The following is a 24784-nucleotide window of genomic DNA, read 5'->3' on the forward strand; positions in this document are numbered from 1 at the left end:
ATCACAGCAACCTAGATGTCTGAAACAGGGGGCCTTCAGCAACCATCAAGAAGATTTATCCGGGACTGCCAATTCAGCAGGATATTTATCACATTGTCCGACCACGTACTCGGTGGCCGAGTGGTTAAGGTGTACCGACACTTTATCACTAGCCCTCCACCACTGGGTTGCGAGTTCGAAACCTACGTGGGTCAGTTGCCAGGTACTGACAGTAGGCCGGTGGTTTTTCTCCGGGTACTCCGGCTTTCCCCCACCTCCAAAACCTGGCACGTCCTTAAATGAACCTGGCTGTTAATAGGACGTTAAACAAAAACAAACCAAACCAAGCCACGTACTCATTAACAGTGGGAAACAACGGAGTAAAATACCTTGTTCAAGGATACAACACAGCGCCCATGCTAGGACTCGAACAAGTTCAGGTAGCCCTGCGTGTTGCCACGAGACGGTCGTGTCCCCTGAATGTAGCGAAGGTAAAATAAATGACTATTTGATGTACGTCTGCAATATATATTGCAGTTTTGATAAAATACTCATTTGCCAAAACAGAAAAACACAATGGAGTTGCTGATTGGATGATAAATATAACCGGAGTAAGGTTATACGTTAGGGATTTCATAACATTTGAACTCTGTTTACACGGAAATGAGATATGAGACGGAGTTCAAAACAGAATGTTATAACCGTTGGAATTAAAACAAATACGAATCAATAGAAATCATATACTCTAGCTCGGAAAGACAATAGGGAAAACGTATTTCAATATTAACTTTCAAGTTTTAGTGTGGACCTAGTGAACGGAACGAAATAAAAAACGATATTAAGGCTTTTTGCACTTCAATAGCCGTTAACCTATCGTGATACTGGATTGATCCTATGTGTCTGTCCACAAAACATTTAAAACAAATAAATCTTTCCATAAAACAAAACAGTCAGATGACAAAGTGATGGTTGTCGTAAGGCCAGTTTAAAAATAGGTCAGGGACAAACATAGTCACGGACATGTACTAGATTGTAAAGACCATAGGTCAGGGACAAACATAGTCACGGACATGTACTAGATTGTAAAGACCATAGGTCAGGGACAAACATAGTCACGGACATGTACTAGATTGTAAAGACCATAGGTCAGGGACAAACATAGTCACGGACATGTACTAGATTGTAAAGACCATAGGTCAGGGACAAACATAGTCACGGACATGTACTAGATTGTAAAGACCATAGGTCAGGGACAAACATAGTCACGGACATGTACTAGATTGTAAAGACCATAGGTCAGGGACAAACATAGTCACGGACATGTACTAGATTGTAAAGACCATAGGTCAGGGACAAACATAGTCACGGACATGTACTAGATTGTAAAGACCATAGGTCAGGGACAAACATAGTCACGGACATGTACTAGATTGTAAAGACCATAGGTCAGGGACAAACATAGTCACGGACATGTACTAGATTGTAAAGACCATAGGTCAGGGACAAACATAGTCACGGACATGTACTAGATTGTAAAGACCATAGGTCAGGGACAAACATAGTCACGGACATGTAATAGATTGTAAAGACCATAGGTCAGGGACAAACATAGTCACGGACATGTACTAGATTGTAAAGACCATAGGTCAGGGACAAACATAGTCACGGACATGTACTAGATTGTAAAGACCATAGGTCAGGGACAAACATAGTCACGGACATGTACTAGATTGTAAAGGCCATAGGTCAAGGACAAACATAGTCACGGACATGTACTAGATTGTAAAGACCATGTTATACATGTAGGGACTGCTGACTTTGTACATGGCGAAAATATCATCTGTACAAACAGTTTGAAATACATTCTTTAATAGGGAGGCACATGGTATGCTAAATCTGTAATTCTAAGGAGGTGGAGGATGAACTTCATTTTATGTTAAAGTGCCCAATACTGAGGGATATACGAGTTGCATTCATTCCCCGTTGGTGCTATGTAAACCCTTCCCTAGGTAACTTGGTGAAATTACTCGGGTCAGATGATAACTTAATATTGAGAAATGTTGCAATCTTTATTAAGAAGGCAAATGATGTAAAATATGAAATATTAACCATGACATAATAGTCCTCAGACATTATGCCAGTAAAATAACTAATTCTGGAATTACTCATGATCAATTACAACAAACATTTAACTTAATATGACATTTTAAGAGACAGAAGTCAATATCCATTTGTGAAACCAGAATAGTCTATAGATAGCATGAATTAACTGAAGTACAGTGTAATTCCAAGATGAAATGAAATATTGAGCATTGGAAAATGTAATTATATCATATTACAATTGTATATATATTTTATGTGATGTCAAAAATGTATTGTATATTGAAATGGTACTGTGGGCTGGAGGCCTGTAATGTGCAAATAAAACCATTATTATTATTATTATTATTATTATTATTATTATTATACATTAATTATTTATCGTAATTGTCCATGTGACGACTATACTTTTCATGACAAAGTATTGACCAGATTCCCATTATCTCAGACCATCACCCAATTATCAAACTGTACAAAACCATTTACGAGTAACAGTGTTTTTCACATACGGGTTCTCCGATAGAATAGTCACTATGACGACGGTTTTGAAAAAGAAAGAAATATTCATACTGTTCGGATGCTAGTGAAAAATGGTGTATATTGGTACAGTATTTAAAAAAAGTATTTTGGACTTAACATATAAGCTGATTTTTTGATAGTATGCACTTTATTCGATAAGAAAAATACTTTTAGTTTTCACGTTACATATCCTGAGCCGGAAGTGGAAAGTACTATCAACCTTTTGCTATAGACTGAATGCATATGACCCGGAATGGGAAAGTAATTTTACCGTTCACATCACAGAAATACACCTTTGATAAAGTTTAATTTAAATCAGCAAGTACTCACGACCTTAAGCTACAGGCGGAATGCATATGACCGGATGAATAAAGTACACTGAACCTTATATAGCTTTATACGGTACTCTCATTAAGGGAAAGTGCATAGAACATTTATCTACAGATGGTATATACAAGGAAGACGGTTGATGAGTGGTTATAAGGCCAGGTGTAAAGGAAAACACGTAATTCAGATGATGCAATTTTCTCCTCGAGGTTTCTAGTAACGCTGCATGTCAAGACTTGATTAATTAGGCCCATCATCATTGAAAGAATTAGCAGCTTGTATCATCAGGCTAATGACCAATGTTAAGCGTACTAGGCATATACTTTGTGCGAGATTGTGACATACTGGCGATCTAATATGTAGGATGTTTCGTCGCTATCATGATCCTATGATATCAAGTTCAAATACATGTGACGAGATGGTAAAAAGGAAATAGAATGAAATAATGTACAGGATTGTATGATTTACTGGAGTAGAATAGGCTACGCTTTTTAACACTTGGTCATAGATATGCGAGACAAACCAGAAGAAAAAAATGTTCCAGAAAAAAGCAAAGCAAGTCTATATTTCTGAATTCTGATGACAAAGACGGCGGTTCTTATAGAGCAGCATGCTAACGAAGACAAATAAACCCCTTGGGGGTATTCTTTCAGATACGTACAAGGATGTGTCTGCAGATAAAACATCAGACATAGTTACTTTGTCTACAAACACATATTTCATGTTCGGCTAAAACTGTATCAGAGCTAACCCTAACTCTGCAGTGTCCATTCTTACTTTTCACATTACCAGTTAATGATCATGATATGGATTGGTGAAGTGTCATGGTCGACATCATGACCACACACTGAGTATCACTTGTAACGCATTTTGCACTGCTATCTATATTGTGTTAATATTTTGCCCCGTTTCATCAGTTTTGAAATAAAATTACGAATTACGGTTTGTGTTCCATTTCGCCATATCATTGTTTAACAATAGTGGTATTTGCTCAGGAAAAACGTACGTAACTGTGCTCTTTTAAGCTTTGCCAATTTTCCGAATATGACTAATTGATTTATTGAATTAAGGTGTTGTTGTAATTTGCCATTTATACTTTAATAGACGTTTAGACAAATTTTAATTATATTAAATCAACCCTCTTCTGAATTTTCATAGCTTTGGCAATGATATCACTGCCAATTTCTGGAGATTCTGTATTCAGCATATACTGTATGAGTAATATGAGGTTTCATGTAGGCGGTAAACCAATGATTACCTAATATTTTGTACCTAATAATTTATATCTAATACTGAAACAATATTCACAGGGGATATTTAGTTCAAACCTTGATGCAATGAAAATTATATAAAGATAAATACCAACGATATGTCTATATATATGTATATCGATCGATTCGCAGTTCCTGATTAATGGTTGCGTCTGAGCATGTTTCCTATTAGCTTAACATGGAACCCATTTTACAAATGACCACATATTTATTCCCGTAAGCTTATAAAAATGTTCGTTCTTGTAAATGCATGTGCTTACAATGCTGACTAAGGATCTTAATTGCAGCGCAATCCCTGCGACATGGTTATTATCGTATAAATGGGCTTCCACTGATGTCATTACAGCGCGTCTCTGACGTAATCAAAGTCCTACGCACCAAACGAGCAGAGTTCCAGGAGAGAGTTTCGATGGGGAGTAGTACGATATACTTCGGGATTGCACGCTAATTATATTAAATCAAATTGTTTTCAGACCTCCCTGTTGTATTCATTTCTATAATGAGAAAACAAATGACAACGACTTCAGCTTACCTCCCTTGGGTAAACTCTCATTAATTCTGCATGGATTATTCGATTAACTTCCGGTACTATGTGCACATCTAAATATAGTCTGATACAAATGTGACAGACATTGCAAATAGCACTAAAGGAACTATATCGAATTATGGCAGAGGGAAGTGATCATACAACGTAACGACCTCATCATACAGTCTATTATACAATAATGCCTATAACGCCATATTGTCTATTACACCATAATGAATATAACACCACACTGTTTGCTAACACGACGGTATTGGAGTAACGTCAAGTCTTATATACGGTAAAAATAACCAGTTTTATCTCAAGCTAAACCTTGTACTTGTTGATGTCTCTCTAAGGGAAATAGATATTTTCTATAATTTCTTCATTCATTGTAAAAAAATACGGGTTTTCTTCGAATCTTATATATCAATCTAAAACTTTATATATAACTTTACCATATATATCTTTTCTTTGTAAAGATTAAGGATTGCACTGCATCTCTTTCTTTGCAATGATTACATACAATGTACTAGGGAACGCCTCTTTATCATGGCAGCCTCCTTTTTGGTGTATAACTAAGATCCGATAGGGGTGTTCGCCCATGATCGTGGTGATTGCACAGCGACGTTTATTTCGTGCAAAAATGCTTCTTCTGCTGCTATTTCATGAGCTTTGGTACATGTCACTTTCCCTTCAATTCATAGGCATGTGCTAAAGCTATAATATCCTGCTCTCGAGTATAAATTACCCTGTACACACCACGAATAAGTGATGAAGTCTGCTTGTGTGTATATCAAAACGAGGCTCTCCTGTATTGTATCACTTTTTGTGATAAAGATGGTATCTAAACATTACGCATTGCCAGTATCACGTGACATAAATACATTACCGAGACCAATGGGAAGCCATTGTCAATATCACCGGAAATATTTGACTAATAAATACCTACTGACCAAAATCACGTGACACAGACAAAAGTCTGAATCTCATTATCACCTCTCTTAATGAGAAGCGTTATGGCCAATAACCGGTCGTGTCCAATGTTCTTTCAGTAAGACGGTCTGCGTCATTGGTTCTTTGATTGTGAATGTTGTTAACGTATATTGAAATCAACGATCTGGCTTCAAGGAACTTCGGTAAAATGTTGAGCGTCTCTTGTTTCGTATTCGATTCGACTGATGGTATAAATCTGACAGGCTGTACAGCGGAGAATGACTGGATCTAATTGTTAAACATTAACTATAAATCATTACCGAGATGAGATATTAAACCAGATTAGTTTTATTTGATGTGACTTATAAGGATGATCTATTTTACCGTGGATGTCTAATTACTTATAATTAAGCCTGAATTATTTGAGAAAGGGGAGATGAATTGTAGTTGTACTCTGACTACTAATCATATCCAAATACTGATAATCTCGCATGTTCATTTTTTATCATTTCTCTGTTTAGAGAGTAAATGATGCTTTTCCTTTGATGTTCACACTGCCATCTCCCAAAGGAATTGAACATTCAATAATGTAATGCTTCCAGTGTCAATTTTCGGAGGGGTTCAAACGACGATCCAATTCATTGAAAATCGGTTTAGATATAATACAGTTATGTGTGTAGCCTGTAAAAACCAATTCAACATCTAATACTTTTACGCTTAGGTTGATGTATAGATTTGTGAAACCCACGCGGGGTGCTGTTTTATGTTACCATGGAGAGTTTCGTCTAAGAGACTATCCTTTAAGTTTTTTTTTTTTTTTTAATTTCACAAAGATTTTATTGAATGAAAATATTCAATGGGTATTTTGCAACAGTTAAATGGCGACATACGAACTCTCAATATTATTTTGATAATACAAAGTCCGGGTACGTCTCTATGATATCAATAACGAGTCTTGGAAGGATTAGCTTGGCTAAATATTGTTTGATATTTTAACAACAGCTAAGGTTATTTAAGTACGGTCTTACATGTAAAGGAGGGAGGAAGAAGGTTGTATCTATTCAGTTCAGGCTGTATCTATTCAGCACGGATTTATCTATTCAGCATGGGCTTATCTATTCAGCATGAGTTATTCAGCATGGGTTTATCTATTCAGCATGGGTTTATCTATTCCGCATGGGTTTATCTATTCAGCTCAAGACGTATCTATTCAGTAGAAGCTATGCCTATTCAACACATAATTTGTCTATTCTTTTTGGTTTTAACAGTAAAAACTCTTTGCTTTCGAAGGATATCGAAAGTCAACAAAACCGACAGACTATAGATACGTTTTCCTGCGACAGGTAGTAACTCCAGGTATATCGCTGTTGGCATTTTGTGTACGTTAAACGAAGAATCTTTATACTTCCATGTGTTGTTCAATTATCAATTTACCAATATGCTAAAAATTAATGAGGATGAATATGGGAATATATAACATGGCACTGGATACAACAGGAAGGTTTCAAAAATAACTTGTACAGGTTCAAAAGGTCCGATTCTCCTACCACACGATTCGTACAGGTGTATGGCAGATGTCCTTGTACGTCTATTTAACATACGACCACCACAGCAGTGACCACATAACACTACAGGCCCGTGTGATTATTATATGTATTAATATGTACATTGACGCAGCATTTTTTAAGCTAACATTTTAATACTGACTTTGTAAACAGTTTGACGTAATTAACCCTGGGTAAAAAACGTGAATATTAATCGACAGAATTAGATGTTATCCATTTACATATGACTAGAAATCAGTTGCATAGCAGACTAAATCTATTCCGACCTTAATGGCAAAAATGATTTAATATGATTAGCATATATATTACTGGTTAATAGTGCAAATGACAGTACTACCGCTTAAACAATCCACATTTGGCTATATATAACTGAAATGCAGGAAAATATACAGGACAAACGCCAAATTTATTTTTAAGACAGGCAATTATAGTTTTGCAATGCTTGTGATATTCAAAATTATTGCGTAACGCTTGTTGTGGTTTGGTTGTTTGTTTGTTTGATTGCTTGTTTGCTTGAAAAATTGTATTATTATTATTATTCTAGGAAGCAACCTTTTTCTAACATAACACCAGATGCAACATATCAGTGATGAGCTACAATAATACTTTGGCAGGTTGTTTAATAGCAGGTTTATGTATTGGACAGGTATGTACATATGTATATTGGAGCACAACGGACAAGGCGTCAGGACAAAGTGGGCAATAATCAGTCCGTTCTGTCATGGGGTGTCAAAATATATAGCACTCGGTGCCTTTGTATTGGTGAAAAATGACCTTCTTGAGCAGTAAACGACTATAAAATGTTTGTATGTATTCCAGCTGACCATCTCGTACCTGGACATTCTACCTCTCCGGACATTGTGATATCCCCTGACGGACACTCTCCTGAAACGGACTAACATATTCTGCAGAATGATGAAAACGACTATTGCTGTCCTGGTTCTTGGACTGGCCATTCATACAGGTATCTATTTTATCATCTATATCATCTGATAAAGATATATATCAGAAAGACTAAAATGAATATTATATCAATACACGGTTATTATATATCAAGATGTTCAATTCTCCAAATAAGGTAACCCATACATTATCATATCCATACATGGTGAACATGGTATGAAGATGTCCATATAAGGTTAATACGATATCATAATGGCTATATAAGGTTAAGGGCATGCTTTGGTGTCCATATAGAGTTAAGATGTCCAAAGGACCATATATTCTTATCAAGATGTTATTAAATCTGTATAAGGTTAATACGATTTGAAAATATCCATAGACGGTAAATATGATATTGATATGTCCATATAAGGTGAATACGACCAATATGTCCATATTGTGTTAATAGGATATTAATATTTTCATATCATGTTATGAAAACATTCTCCATATAAAAACTTTAATTTAAACGTTAAATATCCACACAGTGTAAACATTAGCAATGTATCTCTACTCAAATAAGCCTGATCGGAACCGTTAAATCATTAACATAATGACAATTTTCTCGCAAAGAAAGAGGAGGCAAGGAAGCGGTTCATTAAAATGATTCCATTGTCGAAATAAACTACAGCAGAATATAAAAAAAGTATTTCGAATTCATACACCGATCCAAATCCTTCTTCAACCAATAATTCGTTAAAATTAAAGTACCAATCAAAACATTCTTAATATTTGAACATTACCGGTTACTTATTAGATCTTCGTCGATACCGTTGTTAGCTTTAAGTAGGGGCCTATCTACCAACAGGTTATTATCAGCATCCTTTTCACAGAACTCATTTAGAAGTCCTATCACATAACCATTTAACATATAAAGAGAGGGTGCAGATGATCTAATAGTTATAGAAATATCATTAGAGGAATTTTACAAGTTATGATTCTATTTTGTATCAGATGGCAGAGTGTGATAAAGGGAGTATTATTCGAGTGTTTGGCAGCTAGAATGATAACACACGTTGATATAATATCGGATTATATGAAGACGTTTTAAGACATTCATTTTGAATGATGCCGGAACAGAGATCGTTTTCTCGGTTATGACTGGATAAATGGAATCAAAGATAACGCAAAACATAGGTACTTGGTGTAAGTCCCGTTTTTTTTTTTTTTTTTTTTTTGTAGTTTTCATTATGACTATAATTTTGAATGAGTGAAACGTCAGAGAAATATCTTGAATTTAAATAACACTTTAATATGATTACGGTGAGCCAGAATAGACTATACAGGCATCGTGTCTAGAAAAGCTGACTCAAGCGGTGTTATATAAACGAGATCAGAAGTAGTAAACTTAATAACAATTTCATTGAAATGTCTAGTATAATCTGGTGTTACTGTTTACTATGGAATTTTCATTCTACCTAAAATCAATTACACGTATCTAAATCACACACATTTTTTATTCAGTAGTTACTTTATCAGTGTTCTATAAAACCGTTTTCCCTCCGAACTGCGAATACCTGAGATATCTACGGTAATGTTTACACTTTGTTATGTATACTGTAAAAACTATGAACGATTGATATTTGCGCGGTTTTAACAATCGCTGTTTTGAAGTGGAAATGTTTTTGCGTGATAATTGGAAAAAAGATTGATGGTCTCTATATACAAATGAATGCGTTTTACAGTAGGAACCTTTTGCAATTGTTTTATTTTGAGCAATTACACAATAGCGGAAACTACATAATGAGTCAATTATAATCAATAATATATATATTTAAATAAATTGATTTTAAAATTTATCAAAACTAGACTCTATATTCATGTATAGATAATATAAATATCATATCTTAAGAATAGTTGCCAATATCTCACATAAGAGATATACAAACGCATGCATAAATTTGACGTCAGCCTCATTTTAAGTCCTACATTGCATACGTTTTACTGTACAGCCACATTAGGGATACACAACTATCCACAGATATGGTCAGTGTTAATGGCACTACCTTCTACAGTGATTACCTACAGCATAAGTATAAGCTGTAACAATCTTGACTCCTTACTCTTTACTTGATTTATTCTTGCGGTATAATTACGCACTTCCCAACAACGTTATAAGTAACTCCCTCCTGCCGCCCTTTCGAAATTGACCTTGAAGATGAGTAGAGGAGTAGAGGAGAGAAAATGTTACTTTCATTTCAATGGTAAAGCAAACAGCTACAATCACAAAAACAAAACAGAACGAAAAAACAAAACAAAAACAAACAAAAAAACAAACAAGCAAGCAAACAAAAAACAATATACAAAATAAAAAATAGGTAAAGGGAAGAGAAAAACATTATGAGAGCAGCTAAATTAAAATCTCAAATGGTACCGGTGTTTCAAGGTTACAAACAAAATGGACGGCGGTACTGATACCCCGACATGAAGAAATGAAACTTCATAAATATCTTCAAAACTTAAGGCATTGTTGTTCACAACTACCCTAGATTACAGGCTGTAGTATTGCATTTTGACATTAAGTTTAAAGTTGGGCCAAGATGGGTGTCATTTAGCTTTTATCCTTCTGCCCAAAGTTGAGTGATACCAGAGATTATTAACCGTCTAGTGCAGCAATGGTACTACAGCTAAAATCTTTAACGGTGCTATTATTCTGTGCTCTGACTTTGACGGGACGTTTGTTCCGTGATAAACTACCTTGGCTTACCTCTCCTAAAAGCAATGCACAAAGGCATAGTTTAACATACAGAGATGCACCTATTCAACATCTATATATACGCGTGTTATTTTTGTCAGCTTTAAGATATGAATAGCTAGAACCTGGATATTAAATGACCATGGGATGTGTACCTCGGTCAATGGAGAATGTTACGAGTTGGCCTCAGATATATCACGCCTACCTACACGTTCGTGAGGATTTGATGACTTTTTGACAGAAATTGCAATAAAACACGAAGGCCTGGTGTCAATGTTTCGAGGTTATCATACAAACCAGCGTGGATATCACGCGGCGTGGACTGTCTGGTTATCCATAAAATGTGTTTGTTTACACTTCGCTGCCAGATGACAATAACATACATTACGAAAATCGTGATACACTTTTTTTGATATGTGTGCAAATGAAAAGGCACTTACTAAAACAATGCACTCTTTCCACCGGCTACCCATCATAAAAAATGACTGCGTATGAAAATTACACCAGTTAGTCATAATTGAATATACATGTATAAACTCAGCACTTATTCAACACACACTTTAGTAACAGGTCATTATATAAACCACGCATTGCAGATTTGAAATAGAAAATCACCGAACATAGTGTAATCCTACAAAGTCGTGCCAATACTTCAAATGGACCTAGATTTGCATGACGGATGTCTTCAATGAAACAGAATATGCTTACCGCTTGGTCATATTCATCGTGTACCTTTCTCTGGGTTTCCATATAGAACAGTTACTTGTTCTTAATTTGAATACGTTTAACTGATTTTGAGTTAGAATTACGACTTTATTTGTATATCAGTATTCTTTCCTTATATTTGTCACAAATGTTTTCTTCTTGTTTTCATTTCTTTTTAAATTTTTTTTTGCTTCTTTGATAAGCCAATGATCATGCTACCTCTAGCTATAAAATATATTTTGCAGCATCGAGCTTGTTGACAAAATGAAGTTCGTATGCACTTGTACGGAACTATTTGGCAATAACGAAAGTCTCATTTGAGAAATTGCCTCATCTAAATCTTAATTTTAAAAAGAACATGTTTGTGCGTGTGTGGATTAACCAGCGGGAGAGGGCCGATACAAGTAATTGGTAACGGAGATGTTGAATATGTAGCTTAGCACAAATTACGATATCGGCATATTCAAGCATAGTTTACCATTGTGTAGAAGATTTAGAGGTATAAAAACCTGTGCACTCTATAGAGATAACGAGAAAACAACATGTGGATTTCAATCTTGCTTCGGCTTCAACAGGACACCTAACTCTAGATATCAACAAATTGTGCATAGAAATGCAATCATACAATTGAGATGTCATGATCATCGTTTTAAATTGGAAAGCATCTATGTTTGTCAATATACTCAGCGTAAATTATTAATGAGGAATAGTGTATTGTCATTTTGTGATATAACTATATTAAGACAAAATATCGGGTTGTCATTTTATAAATTATTTTTATGATATTATCCAATGAAATGATCCCATTATAACACACGTTTGCTTTAATGATGACTATATAACTGTTTCAGTTAATTCGCAAATGATGCAAGCAATGCAACAGCTAATGGACAATCCAATGTTTGTAATGAGCATGCTCAACCAAAACAACAACCGAGGTCAAAGTTCATCTAGTTCCGGAAGGAGAAGTACAAGTTCCAGTTCCAACAGCGGAAGCAGTGGGAATCCATTAGCTAATATGATGATGCAAGCTGCAATGTTTGATATGATGGAGTCAAGCGGAGGAATGGCAGGGGGCATGGCCGCCATGAACCCTATGATGTCAATGATGATGCCCGGAATGGGAGGACTCGCCAGTATGATGGGTGGCATGGGTGGCATGGCCAATATGATGGGAGGTATGGGCGGTATGGGTGGTATGGGTGGTGGTATGGGTGGAGCGAGATAAATGGATTAAAGGATATTTATTGGACTATAATAGAAAGAGCGTGATATATGGGTGTATAACCATATGTCGAGAATACATCGGTACATTGTCACTTCCGTTTAAAAATAGCATGCGGAAACAGTGACAGTGTGTTCAATACTGACAGGGAATGCGGTGTTTGTGATCATTGTTTTCTCTGTTACTACAGAAATTAAAAGTTTACATTAAACGAATATTATAAGAAAGCTGTTTGTCTTCTCATTCATTTATAGTAATTATGTTGATAACCCTCTCATTGACAAAGGCATATGTAGCTCGCCGAAACGTGTTGGGATAAGGCCATTCATGTTTGTGTGGCGTAATTATCAAAAAACTAAAAAAAATCTTTCAATCAGGAAAATTCCAGACGAATTGTTTTTGCATTATAGGTAATGAGATTACACATCTGAGAGTCTGGAGATGACATATTGATTTCTTAAATCGCACACATTTACTGACGGAAATGTACCACAGCTACACCATACCTTGACACAACAAACTAGAAGGTTAGATGAAAATAGGGCTCTAACAACGCATCGCAACAATATAGGGTTATTAATCAGCCAATAATATAGGGTTATTAATCAGCCAATAATATAGGGTTATTAATCAGCCAATAATATAGGGTTATTAATCAGCCAATTATATAGAGTTATTAATCAGCCAATTATATAGGGTTATTAATCAGCCAATAATATAAGGTTATTACACAGCCAATAATATAGGGTTATTAATCAGCCAATAATACAGGGTTATTAATCAGCCAATAATATATGGTTATTAATCAGCCAATAATATATGGTTATTATTCAGCCAATAATATTGGCCCTGTAATCCGGCCAATGTATGTCATATGGGTCAGAGGTCGCAGGCCGATGATGATTAATAACACTTTTATCAATTAACTACTTGCATATTTTTGGCTACTGTAAACGTTGAAATTTTCGCGAGGGGGGAAGTTACCTGCTTTTGTTCACGAAAATTCCCCCATGCGTTTTATTTTGTTATCAATTTGCGTAATATTGAACTACAAGCGAAAGTGGATCGGTCGCGAAAATTACCCCCACGCGTATAGTTTACATATTGAAATCGCGAAATTAACCCCCTGCAAAAATAATCACGTTTGCAGTATAATATAATAATAAAACGAATAAGTTTAACAATTTGGATATTAATTTGATTTGTATATTATTTTCTTCTGTGGAGAAAAACAGAGAAAAGGGCAGTAGTTGTTTTTTGTGTCGTCAAGCAGTGTCTGACTTGCCCCGTTCAATGCATCTAACACAGCAAACATGTCCTCACAATGTTTGGCCGCTCTTTCCAAGATTATAAGTCTAGAAATGTTCCGAATAGCGTGGTGTGCGTTCGATTGGCGCGTTTTTCATATTCCAATATAAATAATAAACGGAAATATAATAAAATTTACTTCCTTGTAATTGCCTAGCATACTTTTCCGCTAGATATTTATGTATAGTTATTGGGTCGCTCAACAACAAAAAACATGGTGCGTACATCGTCCGCACATATGTGCAATGTGTGATTGAATCGTAAAGCTGTTCGGTTTCGTAAGATCGGTCGATCAATATTTCGAAATGACAACTATATGGAATGTGTGATATCAAGGATGTTTATATATATATAAATCATAATCTAAATTGTGTATCAAATCCGAATACGTGTTCTTATGAAATTAAAGCGCTAAGCAGGAGTAGAAACTATCATTTTTAAAGACACTGGTATGTATCGGTCAGGGGACAGAACCCATCACCAGTATACAAACTGACAAATACAGGTAACACACAGACAGGGAAGGTACATCCCCTTCATGTCCACGGTAGTTATATCGGTGCACCAGAAAAACATTTAAACAATATATTAATTATTGATTAATATGAACATAAAAAATACATGACAAACAACTACAAAAACTCGCATACTGCCACAGTCATATTCAACGTCGGTAAGTCTAATATATCGCTTTGGAGACAAAGAAATGCATTTGCCTTGTAGACTAATTCAAACCAATTGTACTTAGTTTCTTCCTTTTGATGGTGGAAACAGGTAAATTTACTTGAAATAGACTATAATCCTTGACACAGCATCCATCTACGCATGTTTACAACTAATCGCGAGACAGAGAATGAACGCAGAATTATCAACATAAAAGGGAATGCATTATAAATGTATATTTTTTTCGTGTGTTCTTACATTATATATACACTTGAAGCGTATATGTTTATGGGGCTACGCGGCACTGCTTCTCTTTGTGACACTCGACATTTCATGCCTCGATGTCAAGTGATAAACATGACGTCACGGACGGAAGACATGTTTGAGCACAAGCCGCTGCTATCTAGTTGAACACAATGACAATATCTAATTTGGTTTTGTAAAATTAATTAAAAAAAAAAAAAAAAAAGAATAGATAGGTTTGTTTAATTCCATGTAGGATATAATAGATTTTACGTATTTATCATTTGTTTGCTATCAAAATCGTTCCGATATTGAAACATTCTTCTTAATAAGTTCCTAAAGTTATAACAACCATGATAGCTATCGCACTCACTTCGTTCCGATCGGCCGTCGTGCCTGCACAATCGCATAGTTTTCTATCGTTAAGACATCGTGCGCACGTCGCACATCGTGTAGCGTGCTATCTCAAGACTGTATGCCCCCCCCCCCCCCCCCCCCCCCAGGTAAAAAAAAGAAAAAGAAATCACCAGTACACTGTCCTTTTGTCCTATTATTAGTGCGCTAACACAAACTATAAATAAACCTATAGCATATACTTTTGTTTTGTGTTGTAAAGAGCCTTTGGTTGGTGATAACAAAGATTAAAAACAAAATGGACTAAGTTATGACTCAATAGAGGCCACAGCCGTATCCGTGTTCACACCTCGGTGAGCGATGTGTCGAATGCGACAAAGATGACATATATGTAACAGGTGTGTGCAAACGTTAATGTCATGTGTAAAAACAACGCCTATTTTTTGGCATAAATTTTCCGTTTACAAGGGTTGAAAAATGGCAGATGTGTTTATGGTTCAAACACAGAACTAGTGCGTAAACTTGGTAATCACGGACTAATTGTCGGTGTGTAACAGATGTCATTATGATTTACAAATATCTCAATGCCTCTGTCAGGGATCGAGCCAGGGACCCCTGGATTATCAGTCTGACGCTGTACCGATCGAGAAAAAGAAACAAATCCTAGCCGAGTCGTTATGAAGCAGCTAGTATCTTCCCCGGGTGATATATGTACTTGTCAATTACCGCTCAGCGTGGCCCCGTGCTACCATATACTGTATTAAATAAAGAGTGGATATTGTAATGTATAACTCACCTGACTCCAGCACCAATTTGTACCACAACAATTAAGTCTATTAAACACTGATGTCAAGCCTCTGCCGGACAATTACACTATGAGTTGCTAATGGAGCCTCTCTGTGCTGTGGCTACATCAATACAACACTAGGTGGCCTTCAGGTGAACAAATGTTTACAATCTATCACTATTACGGTGGTATAGTACTCCGCATCCAACGAATAACGACACCAGTTCGGAATATACAGAAGACTTATTGAACGAGTCTATCCGGGTCGACAAGATGGATTACATGTAATATCAATTGATATAATTTGTAAGTAAGTTAACATTAACAAATGTTGATAGATTAGCTGGAAAATTTAGTCGAAGTTGAATGGGTAATCTATATTAATTAAAATAAAGATAAGTTTACGTTATAGTCTATCAAAAGTTCCAATTTTTTAGCCACCTTTATATCCCTATAGTTTTTCCTTCGAATTTCAATACCTTTAATCAGCAGCATCACCTGTATGCGGGTCATTGTTCTACATTTTTTGTATCTATTTTCCCCCCATGAAACTCTCTTTTAGAATATGTTCTGCACTATATCAAACAATAATATTTTGGTTTATGTACAGATGGTTGAATACTCCATGGTAAATTATCATTGTAAATTTTCAACAGACATGGCACTTTTAAAGATATAGTTCGAAGAATTATACAGAAAACACACAATATATTAAAAGCTTTACATGAAGTAAACGCCGTCATACATCCTTTTTTGTCCTTTTAGGACTCGTCAGTGATGCTTGAGACATCATACAGCTTGTTTGACCTAGGATGCTTGACTCGTCAGTGATGTTAAGGACATGGTAGTGCTGTTTTGTCCTTCTTTGGCCCATCAGTGATGTTAGGGACGCTGTAAAGCTAGTTCGTCCGTTTAGGCCCCGTCACTGATGCAAGGGACATCAAACAGCTGTTTAGTCCTTCTAGTACTCGTCACTAACACCAGGGACATCATACAGCTGTTTAGTCCTTCTAAGACTGGTCAGTGATGTTAGGAACATTATTTCATTGTTTTTTGTGTGTTTTTTTAATCTAGGACTCACCAGTGATATTATGACCTGCAGTACCCAAAAGCGGCGAGAGAAGTTCAAAATAGATCCATACAAATTTGAAATCTCAATTGGGAGGTGCAATATCCCTATTAATCTGTAAAATAATTTTCATTATTATATTTCAAAGTAATGTTTATATCATCAGTCTTTGATATATTTTTCCTTCATAAAAACAGTTACATTTTAGAAAAGTAAACATCCTGAAGCTGTTGCTTTCAATATGAATTCACTTATCAAACAAACGCAAACCATCGCAATCTGTGTATATACAGACATCTGATGGATAATACTGCAGCTTGAATACGAATGTCTGATAACAATGAGGTATAATAAAACGCCCAAGGTTTCATATAAAAGTGTTTGACTTTGTATTGAGCGAGGATACAGATATGGTACCAGCTGTAGATAGCTAAATAACTCTGAAGTAATTCCTATTGTGGCTTGATACATAGAACTGACATACAGTTCAATATGCAATGGTATTGCAGACTAATATTCTGGTGACATCACTCGGGAGAAGGATTTAGGTCAAATTTTACATAAAAATAACGGGACTTAAAATGTATTTATCAAGGAGTAAAGATTGTACAAAATTCACAATATATATCAACACCTTCTAATGCCAGTTTGGAGTTCGATTAGAGCCAAAAAGGAATGAAACTTCATTATACCGCCTCTTCTTACTCTTAGTGATGCCTAGAGCTCAACGCGTACATTGATAGAAGGCGACCAAACACTTAATATGGGCCAAAAGAGATGCCAAACTCTAGATGTAAGAGGTGTAATAGCTCTGTTATTCAATAAACATAGGACAATACAGAAACATTTTTAGAAAGTAAAAGAAACAGAATAAGTCAAGAGCGGTTTGAACGTAGTGAGATACTTAAGATTTAATCATCTTGTCGGCACAATTTTCTTCCCTGGTACATTCCAATCTGTCCGTTTCCTTAATACCCGTAAAGGTATTCAGAGTTGGTGTTACATATATTGCTGATCTCGGTAAATATCATCTTAACAGTCACTGACAATAGGCACGAGGACAGCAATTTGAAACGTGAAATAATCTGTAGACACAAATATACCCTAAAGATTAATCAAAATCTCCTAGCATCCCGCTGAAACTCTTCCGAAATGCTAAGACATGTGTGGAAATAAGGTAGGATGTAAGGAAACACCAAATCATTCACAAGAGACCGTCATGTTGTAAGGGGAAACACTAAATCAGTCCAAACAGATAATCATGTTGTAAGGAAACTCTCAATCAGTCAAAATAGATAGTCATGTTGGAAGAAAACACTAAATCAGTCAAACAGATAGTCATACTAAATCAGTTAAAACATATAGTCATGTCTAAAACTGCTTTGTATCTGCTACAAGCAAAAACGAAACCCCATATCGGTCCCGTTTTATATATGTATAAAGACAATGTGACTCGCTCAGATCATCAGAAACACGGTTCAAGTTTCAGTCTAAATTGCCTCAATTTATCTCATGCCATTGTCCTTTCTTGTTAAATAATATTAAATTATCCTACATATGTGAGCTTCCCAGGTTTTATTAAAACGGATTATTGAAATTTGATACACATCCAGAAAATTGTCCCGTGGCACAGGAATAGATGGTATGAAAGTAGAGTGTAGCGAGATACATTTCCGCGCTCTAGTGTCTTACACTAATTATAGGGAACTATATTGCTTAAAACAGAATTGGCAACAGATCATTCAGACTAGCTGGTGACAAAGTATTTACGAATGAGTAGAGTAGCGGAAGTTGACACTTATATCTTGATTCGCTTGAAGTCAATTTATTTGAAGGAATAAATCGTTTTGTTGATATCCTTACTTTTCCCCCGTCCAATAGGTGTTTCCCGTATGTAAAATTAACACCGACATTTACTTTCCATTTAGACAAAGTTGTGGCATCAACACAGGGCAAAATAGAAAAAAGGAGTGAGTGAGTGAGTGAGTTAGTTAGGTTAGTTATTTAGTCAGTCAGTTAAACAGTCAGTTAGGTTAGTTAGTTAGTTAGTTAGTTAGCTAGCTAGTTAGCTAGTTAGTTAGTTACTTAGTTAATTAGTTAGTTACTTAGTTAGTTACTTAGTTAGCTAGCTACACGATCGGGTCGCGGTGGCTGAGAAGTTAATGTGTCCCGAAACGTTATCACTAGCCCTCCACCTCTAGGTTACGAGTTCGAATTCCACGTGGGGCAGTGCCTGGTACTGACCGTAGGCCAGTGTTTTTTCCCGGGTACTCCGGCTTTCCTCCACCTCCGAAACCTGGCACGTCCTTAATTGACCCTGGCTGTTAATAGGACGTTAAGCAAAATTAACCAAACCAAAGCTACATGATCACTGCTTACATGTGGACTCTTTTTGTCCTGTGTATATCGTTAATGCCACAGCTGTGTCTAAATGCACAGTGAATGTCTGGACTAATTTTACAAACAATAAACTCCCCATTACGAAAAGTGTTTATGTATTTAATTTTGAGTGATTAACATGCAGTTAATGGTTGTTTTTAACTAATTATATTCTGAATTGATGATGCATCCAGGGTCACTTATCCTCTGGTGTATCGTACAACATTTAAGAAATCTATGACCAAGTGTTAAACAAAGCGTAGCCGATTCGACTACAGTATATCTCGTACACTTTGATCCCATTGTATTGTTACCATCTCGTCACGCTCTTTACAAACCTGGTGTCAATAGAATCAATATAGAGACGAAACATCCTAAAAGCAGTTAGATCGAGTCGATTACGATCTCGACACTACATATGTCAGTGCTAATACCTTCGCTTTGGCCATTTTTCTGAGGAAGGTAATAGTGAAGTCATCGAAATGTCAAACTCTTAATATCATATTGTGTTGTATAACGTCTATCATATTTGCATTACCACCATGGAAAATGTATTCCAGAACAGCATTTTAGAAATATTTTTATGTTTCAAATATGTACAATTCTTGTTTGTGTTGTTGTTATAACACCAGTGATTAGTGGTCAATTTTTTTTTTTTTTTTCTAATGCAAATCGATAAGCATTGGGATTATTTTAAACGAATTTCGTTTGTCGATTTGATACTTAATTAATATAAACATGAAGACCGCTGTGAAAACTTTCCCCCAGAGACATGGTATAGATACGATCGATAAAACAAATGGTTCATTACAATAGAACAATGACATAACACAATTTGAAATAAATGGAAATATGAAGACCGCTGTGAAAACTTTCCCCTAGAGATATGGTATAAATACGGTCAATAAAAACAATGGCTAATTACAACGGAACAATGACATAACACAATTTGAAATAAATGGAAATAGGAGAGCATTTCATTCCGGTAATGATAATAACGACAAATCTAATGCTCATTTTGGAAGTCATTAAAATAATAATAATAAACAAGAAATATCTTTAAAAAAGATAAACGGCATAGTTTGAATGCTGGTGGTTATAATGTAAAACTACTGGTGAAATAAATTAACGAACTACGATGTAATTAATAAATGTGCAGTTTCAGCACGGATAACAAAATTATATCAGTTTGAATCATTTTGGTGATAATAAGACTGCAAATGTGTCATTTGAATAGATGCATCCACTTATTCAGCTTGCATTCAATTTAAAAGGGACATCACGGTAAAAACGTTGCAATTTTCACTGAATGTACGCGTTTTGTTCCTTTCCAGTTATGTTTCTGTGCTGTTCCAATGTTCACAGTCAATCCCTATGTCCAGCGTGACCACTCGATTTAGTTGGGAATCCCCCTCTAAAGTTAGCGCGGAAATTATTTTTAGATCATTACGTGACTGTTTTGAAATTGTGGCAACACAAACACACGATAGTTTACAAGGCGATATCTATATTCCATCTGGGTTAGTTGGATAACGATATTATACACAGTGGTTTAAATGTTAAATAACACGTTCTGTATATATTACGGCACACATATTTATGTGTAAATACCGAGTTTGTGTAAATATTACCGAGATTATCATGACCTACTATCAAAGAATCAAGCAGAATACGAGCGGCATCCGTATTACTGTTGTTTTCATGTTTGAACTATTACAATCTATTGTACTGCTTCCCCGATTTAATTCTAGGATTGTGTTTGACCCATTTTCCTATTATTCTCTTCATTGCGGAAGCTGTTATCGTTTTCAACCCCAGTCGATTCACATTGGAAGGCCATTTTTGTTTCCATGTGTTTTAGTTTGTTGTGCGTATATCGTATATGTCACAAAATTTGCATATTCAGAGTGATAACATTTTAATAATTGATAATTGATGTTTTTATGTACATACATCATCAAATTCGAATGGTCATTGTTCAGAAGGTTATCTTTTTAAAAAGATATACCCAATAATATGATAAAAAATACTAAATAAATATTGGTTTACCGTGATGTCCCTTTAACTTTGTTTCGTTTTTAACTGTATATCTGCATTTTGCATTGACCGCTACATTGACAATCACATACTTCATCTTGACCAGAACGCCACCTGTCGCGTCATATCCGGGGCCAAAAGAAAATTAGACGGCTATGCCGAAAAAAATGAAACGGTATTAGAGATACAGATGATGTTCATTTAAATGACTCATGAATACCAAAACTAGTTCAGCTAGTATGTTCGAGATATATGATAGTCATACATGACCCTAAAATTGGCGAATGAATGTATCGAAACTGAATGCCTATCCTAAGACTGCTATCAAAAGGAAAGGCGCACATCATCATCATCATCATCGTCGTCATCATCATCGTCGTCGTCGGCATCGGCGTCGTCGTCGTCAAAGACAAGGCAAACAATATGGAATCCAAAATGATTGCTCGGTAGTCATATCTTTTCCTCATTCCAACATAAATAAAACACACCTATATCTAAGATAATCTTTATGTCGAAGGGAAATCAATGATCTCCAGCAACAACAAGCGATAAGAAATGTATACCGTCTAAATCCGTGATGGGCACATGTCGATGAAACAAGTTATGGGATTTGCGATTCCTCTGCTGGAGTTTATGACAGTGTTTTGCAAATAACGATGCCAGGAATTGTCATGGACGGATGAACGCAACAAAATCAACGAGAACATCACTTGGAAACATAAGAATGACGCCTGTGATTTTTGGTTAGTACAATTGTATATATAACTGATTTATATTGAGTTTGGTTTCCTGCTTGCAAAGTTGTAGATGTTTCTTACACATTTTGATGTTAACATTATAGAGTATGTCAAGAATTACATAACCACGGCATAAAACACAGGTGAACCGAGTCATTAGGAAACTCAATGTCAACAGAGCATTCTGTTTCACACTTTACTGAGAGCTTATGAATACATGACAGCACTTGTGTGTTGATATAGCTATATATAGCAAGGGGTGTTTATTTAATGATTGGAGCTAGCTTTGTGTAGACACACAGTGGTGAAATACCTCACGTTAAGGGACGTAAGTAGGCACGGAAATCAGAGCAAAAGATTGCGTAAAGGTAAACTACTATATTAATCGAGGCTACACGACGAGTGGTTGTTGTATATGGCATTTCTTTCACTCGAGTGATTCGTTTACAACAAAACTTTTTACGAGTGTATAGTTTGATGTTGTAATAAAAATTAAACCAAATGTTTTTTTGTTTTTTGTTAATTTATATATTTATTCATTCATTTTTTCAACTGTTTAAATATTTTTTATTTTATTGTTTGTTGTAATTATTTTGTATGACCGTATCTTTCTTATTTGGCTGGGACTTCAAGAAGTACAACTGTCGATTGGCCGTAAAACAATGGGAAAAAAGAATAACAATAATGATAATAGAAATAGAAAACGTAGATTTGTTGCACGCACGCGGGGTAGGTAGAATCATAGAGAAATTCTATAGCATTCTCCTGGACAATGCTTGCAGGATGACACAATCATATTATCTATACTGCCCTGACGTAACGGTGGTATCGGGTATTGACACCACACAGAACAGTTACATAGCCAGGTATTCGATTTCCCTATTTGTCTGCCACCTTTGCGGTACCTTTGGGGGAATTCATGATCGCGCTACATTTGATATAAATCCTGTATTAATTTTTTTATTTTGTTTAGATGGCAATTATTTCATATATATTCTGCATCATTAAATATAATTCCCATTATTTCTTTGCACGGATTGATTTGTTTTCTGTGAACAATTCAAATAAAGCTCTAGTGTTGAAAAGACTAATTGAATGCTAGGCTACATGAAGTATAGGATTTTGGAAACGCAGATGTTTACACTGATATAGTTAATTAAATCTTACTAGTAAGAAAAGTTCTGTTATACGCCTTAATTATTATCTAGTATCTAGTACTGAAATGTATTTAGGACATACATGGTCCTCGCGCGTCCTATATTTCTGACATGTTTTATACCTTACTATCGGCACTTCCGGTTTGGCACTCCTCAAACATTTCGAGGGGTTACTATAAACATATCTTAAGTGTATATATTGCCAACGTGTTATTGGCCTTGAACTGAAACTGCATTTATATTTACACACTTTTTGCTCCTTTCAATATACAGTACTTTATATGTATAGTGGCTTAACAGCCACACCACGCTCTGGCCTGTATCAATGCTAGATTTTCTTCATTCCTGTAAACAATACCAGGGTTCGCTTTCATCAAAAATATTTTACCCTTACCAATACCAGGACCCGGTTCAATCAAATATACTTTACCCTTACCAATACCAGGGTTCGCTTTCATCAAAGATATTTTACCCAATTACCGTACCAGGGCCCGCTTTCATCAAAGATAGTTTACCCTTACCAATACCAGGGCCCGCTTTCATCAAAAATTCATTACCCTTAACAATGCCAGGACCCGGTTTCATCAAAAACAACTTACCCTTAACAATACCAGGGCCTGCTTTCATCAAAGATAGTTTACCTTTACCAATACAAGGTTCCGGTTTCATCAAAGATCCCTTTCCCTTACTTATACCAGGACAGGCTCTCATCAAAGACAATTTACCCTTACCAATACCAGGACCCACTTTCATCAAAGATCGGTCAGCGAAACAAGTTACATCAACTACTGAGTACCCGAGAAAACCCCACGCGATCGGTTAAAGGTGACCCCGTACCTTTTCACGTCCGGTCGGGAAATCGAATCTCGGCCGCCTAGGTGAAAGGCAAGTGTGTTACCATTGTTCCACCCGACCACCCTGTCACATGTTTGTTTGAAATGTGCACACTGTATCGTGATATGTATCTATGAAGTTATAACACTACCCATTTAGAGAAAAAAACACACGAATATATACACACCTTTATATGTATATAAATATATATAATATGCTATTTATATTGGAGACATTCTCCTGGCCACGTGTTCAATGTACCTTTGGTAGCTGTTAATTACGGTAACTTTATCGGACAATTAAGTCCGCTTCTCCTGCCGTAAACGATAGGTCCACATCGATTACAGAGGCTGCCTACATCAATAGCAACAGGTGTTCTCACTGGTACGCTCTCAGCCTCCGGGCTCCATGCTCTTATCGTCGTTCTGC

General features: G+C 35.9%; 1 protein-coding gene across 1 annotated transcript; it reads left to right on the top strand.

Annotated features, from left to right (window-relative positions):
• The first annotated feature begins 7870 nt into the window (after positions 1-7870).
• Positions 7871-13014, top strand: LOC117344849 (co-chaperone protein p23-1-like). Its single transcript, XM_033907696.1, has 2 exons — positions 7871-8184; positions 12414-13014. Exons 1-2 carry the CDS (start codon positions 8133-8135, stop codon positions 12788-12790), a joined length of 429 nt encoding a protein of 142 aa, XP_033763587.1. The 5' UTR covers positions 7871-8132; the 3' UTR covers positions 12791-13014.
• The last annotated feature ends 11770 nt before the right edge of the window (positions 13015-24784 follow it).

The sequence above is a fragment of the Pecten maximus genome, chromosome 16, assembly GCF_902652985.1.
Source record: "Pecten maximus chromosome 16, xPecMax1.1, whole genome shotgun sequence".
NCBI lineage: Eukaryota > Metazoa > Mollusca > Bivalvia > Pectinida > Pectinidae > Pecten > Pecten maximus.

Excerpts from the sequence above, each read along its gene's own strand:
- LOC117344849 (XM_033907696.1), top strand. The coding sequence starts at position 8,133 with ATGATGAAAACGACTATTGCTGTCCTGGTTCTTGGACTGGCCATTCAT. Across the intron at positions 8,185-12,413 it reads TGGACTGGCCATTCATACAG|TTAATTCGCAAATGATGCAA; the intron begins GTATCTATTTTA and ends TAACTGTTTCAG.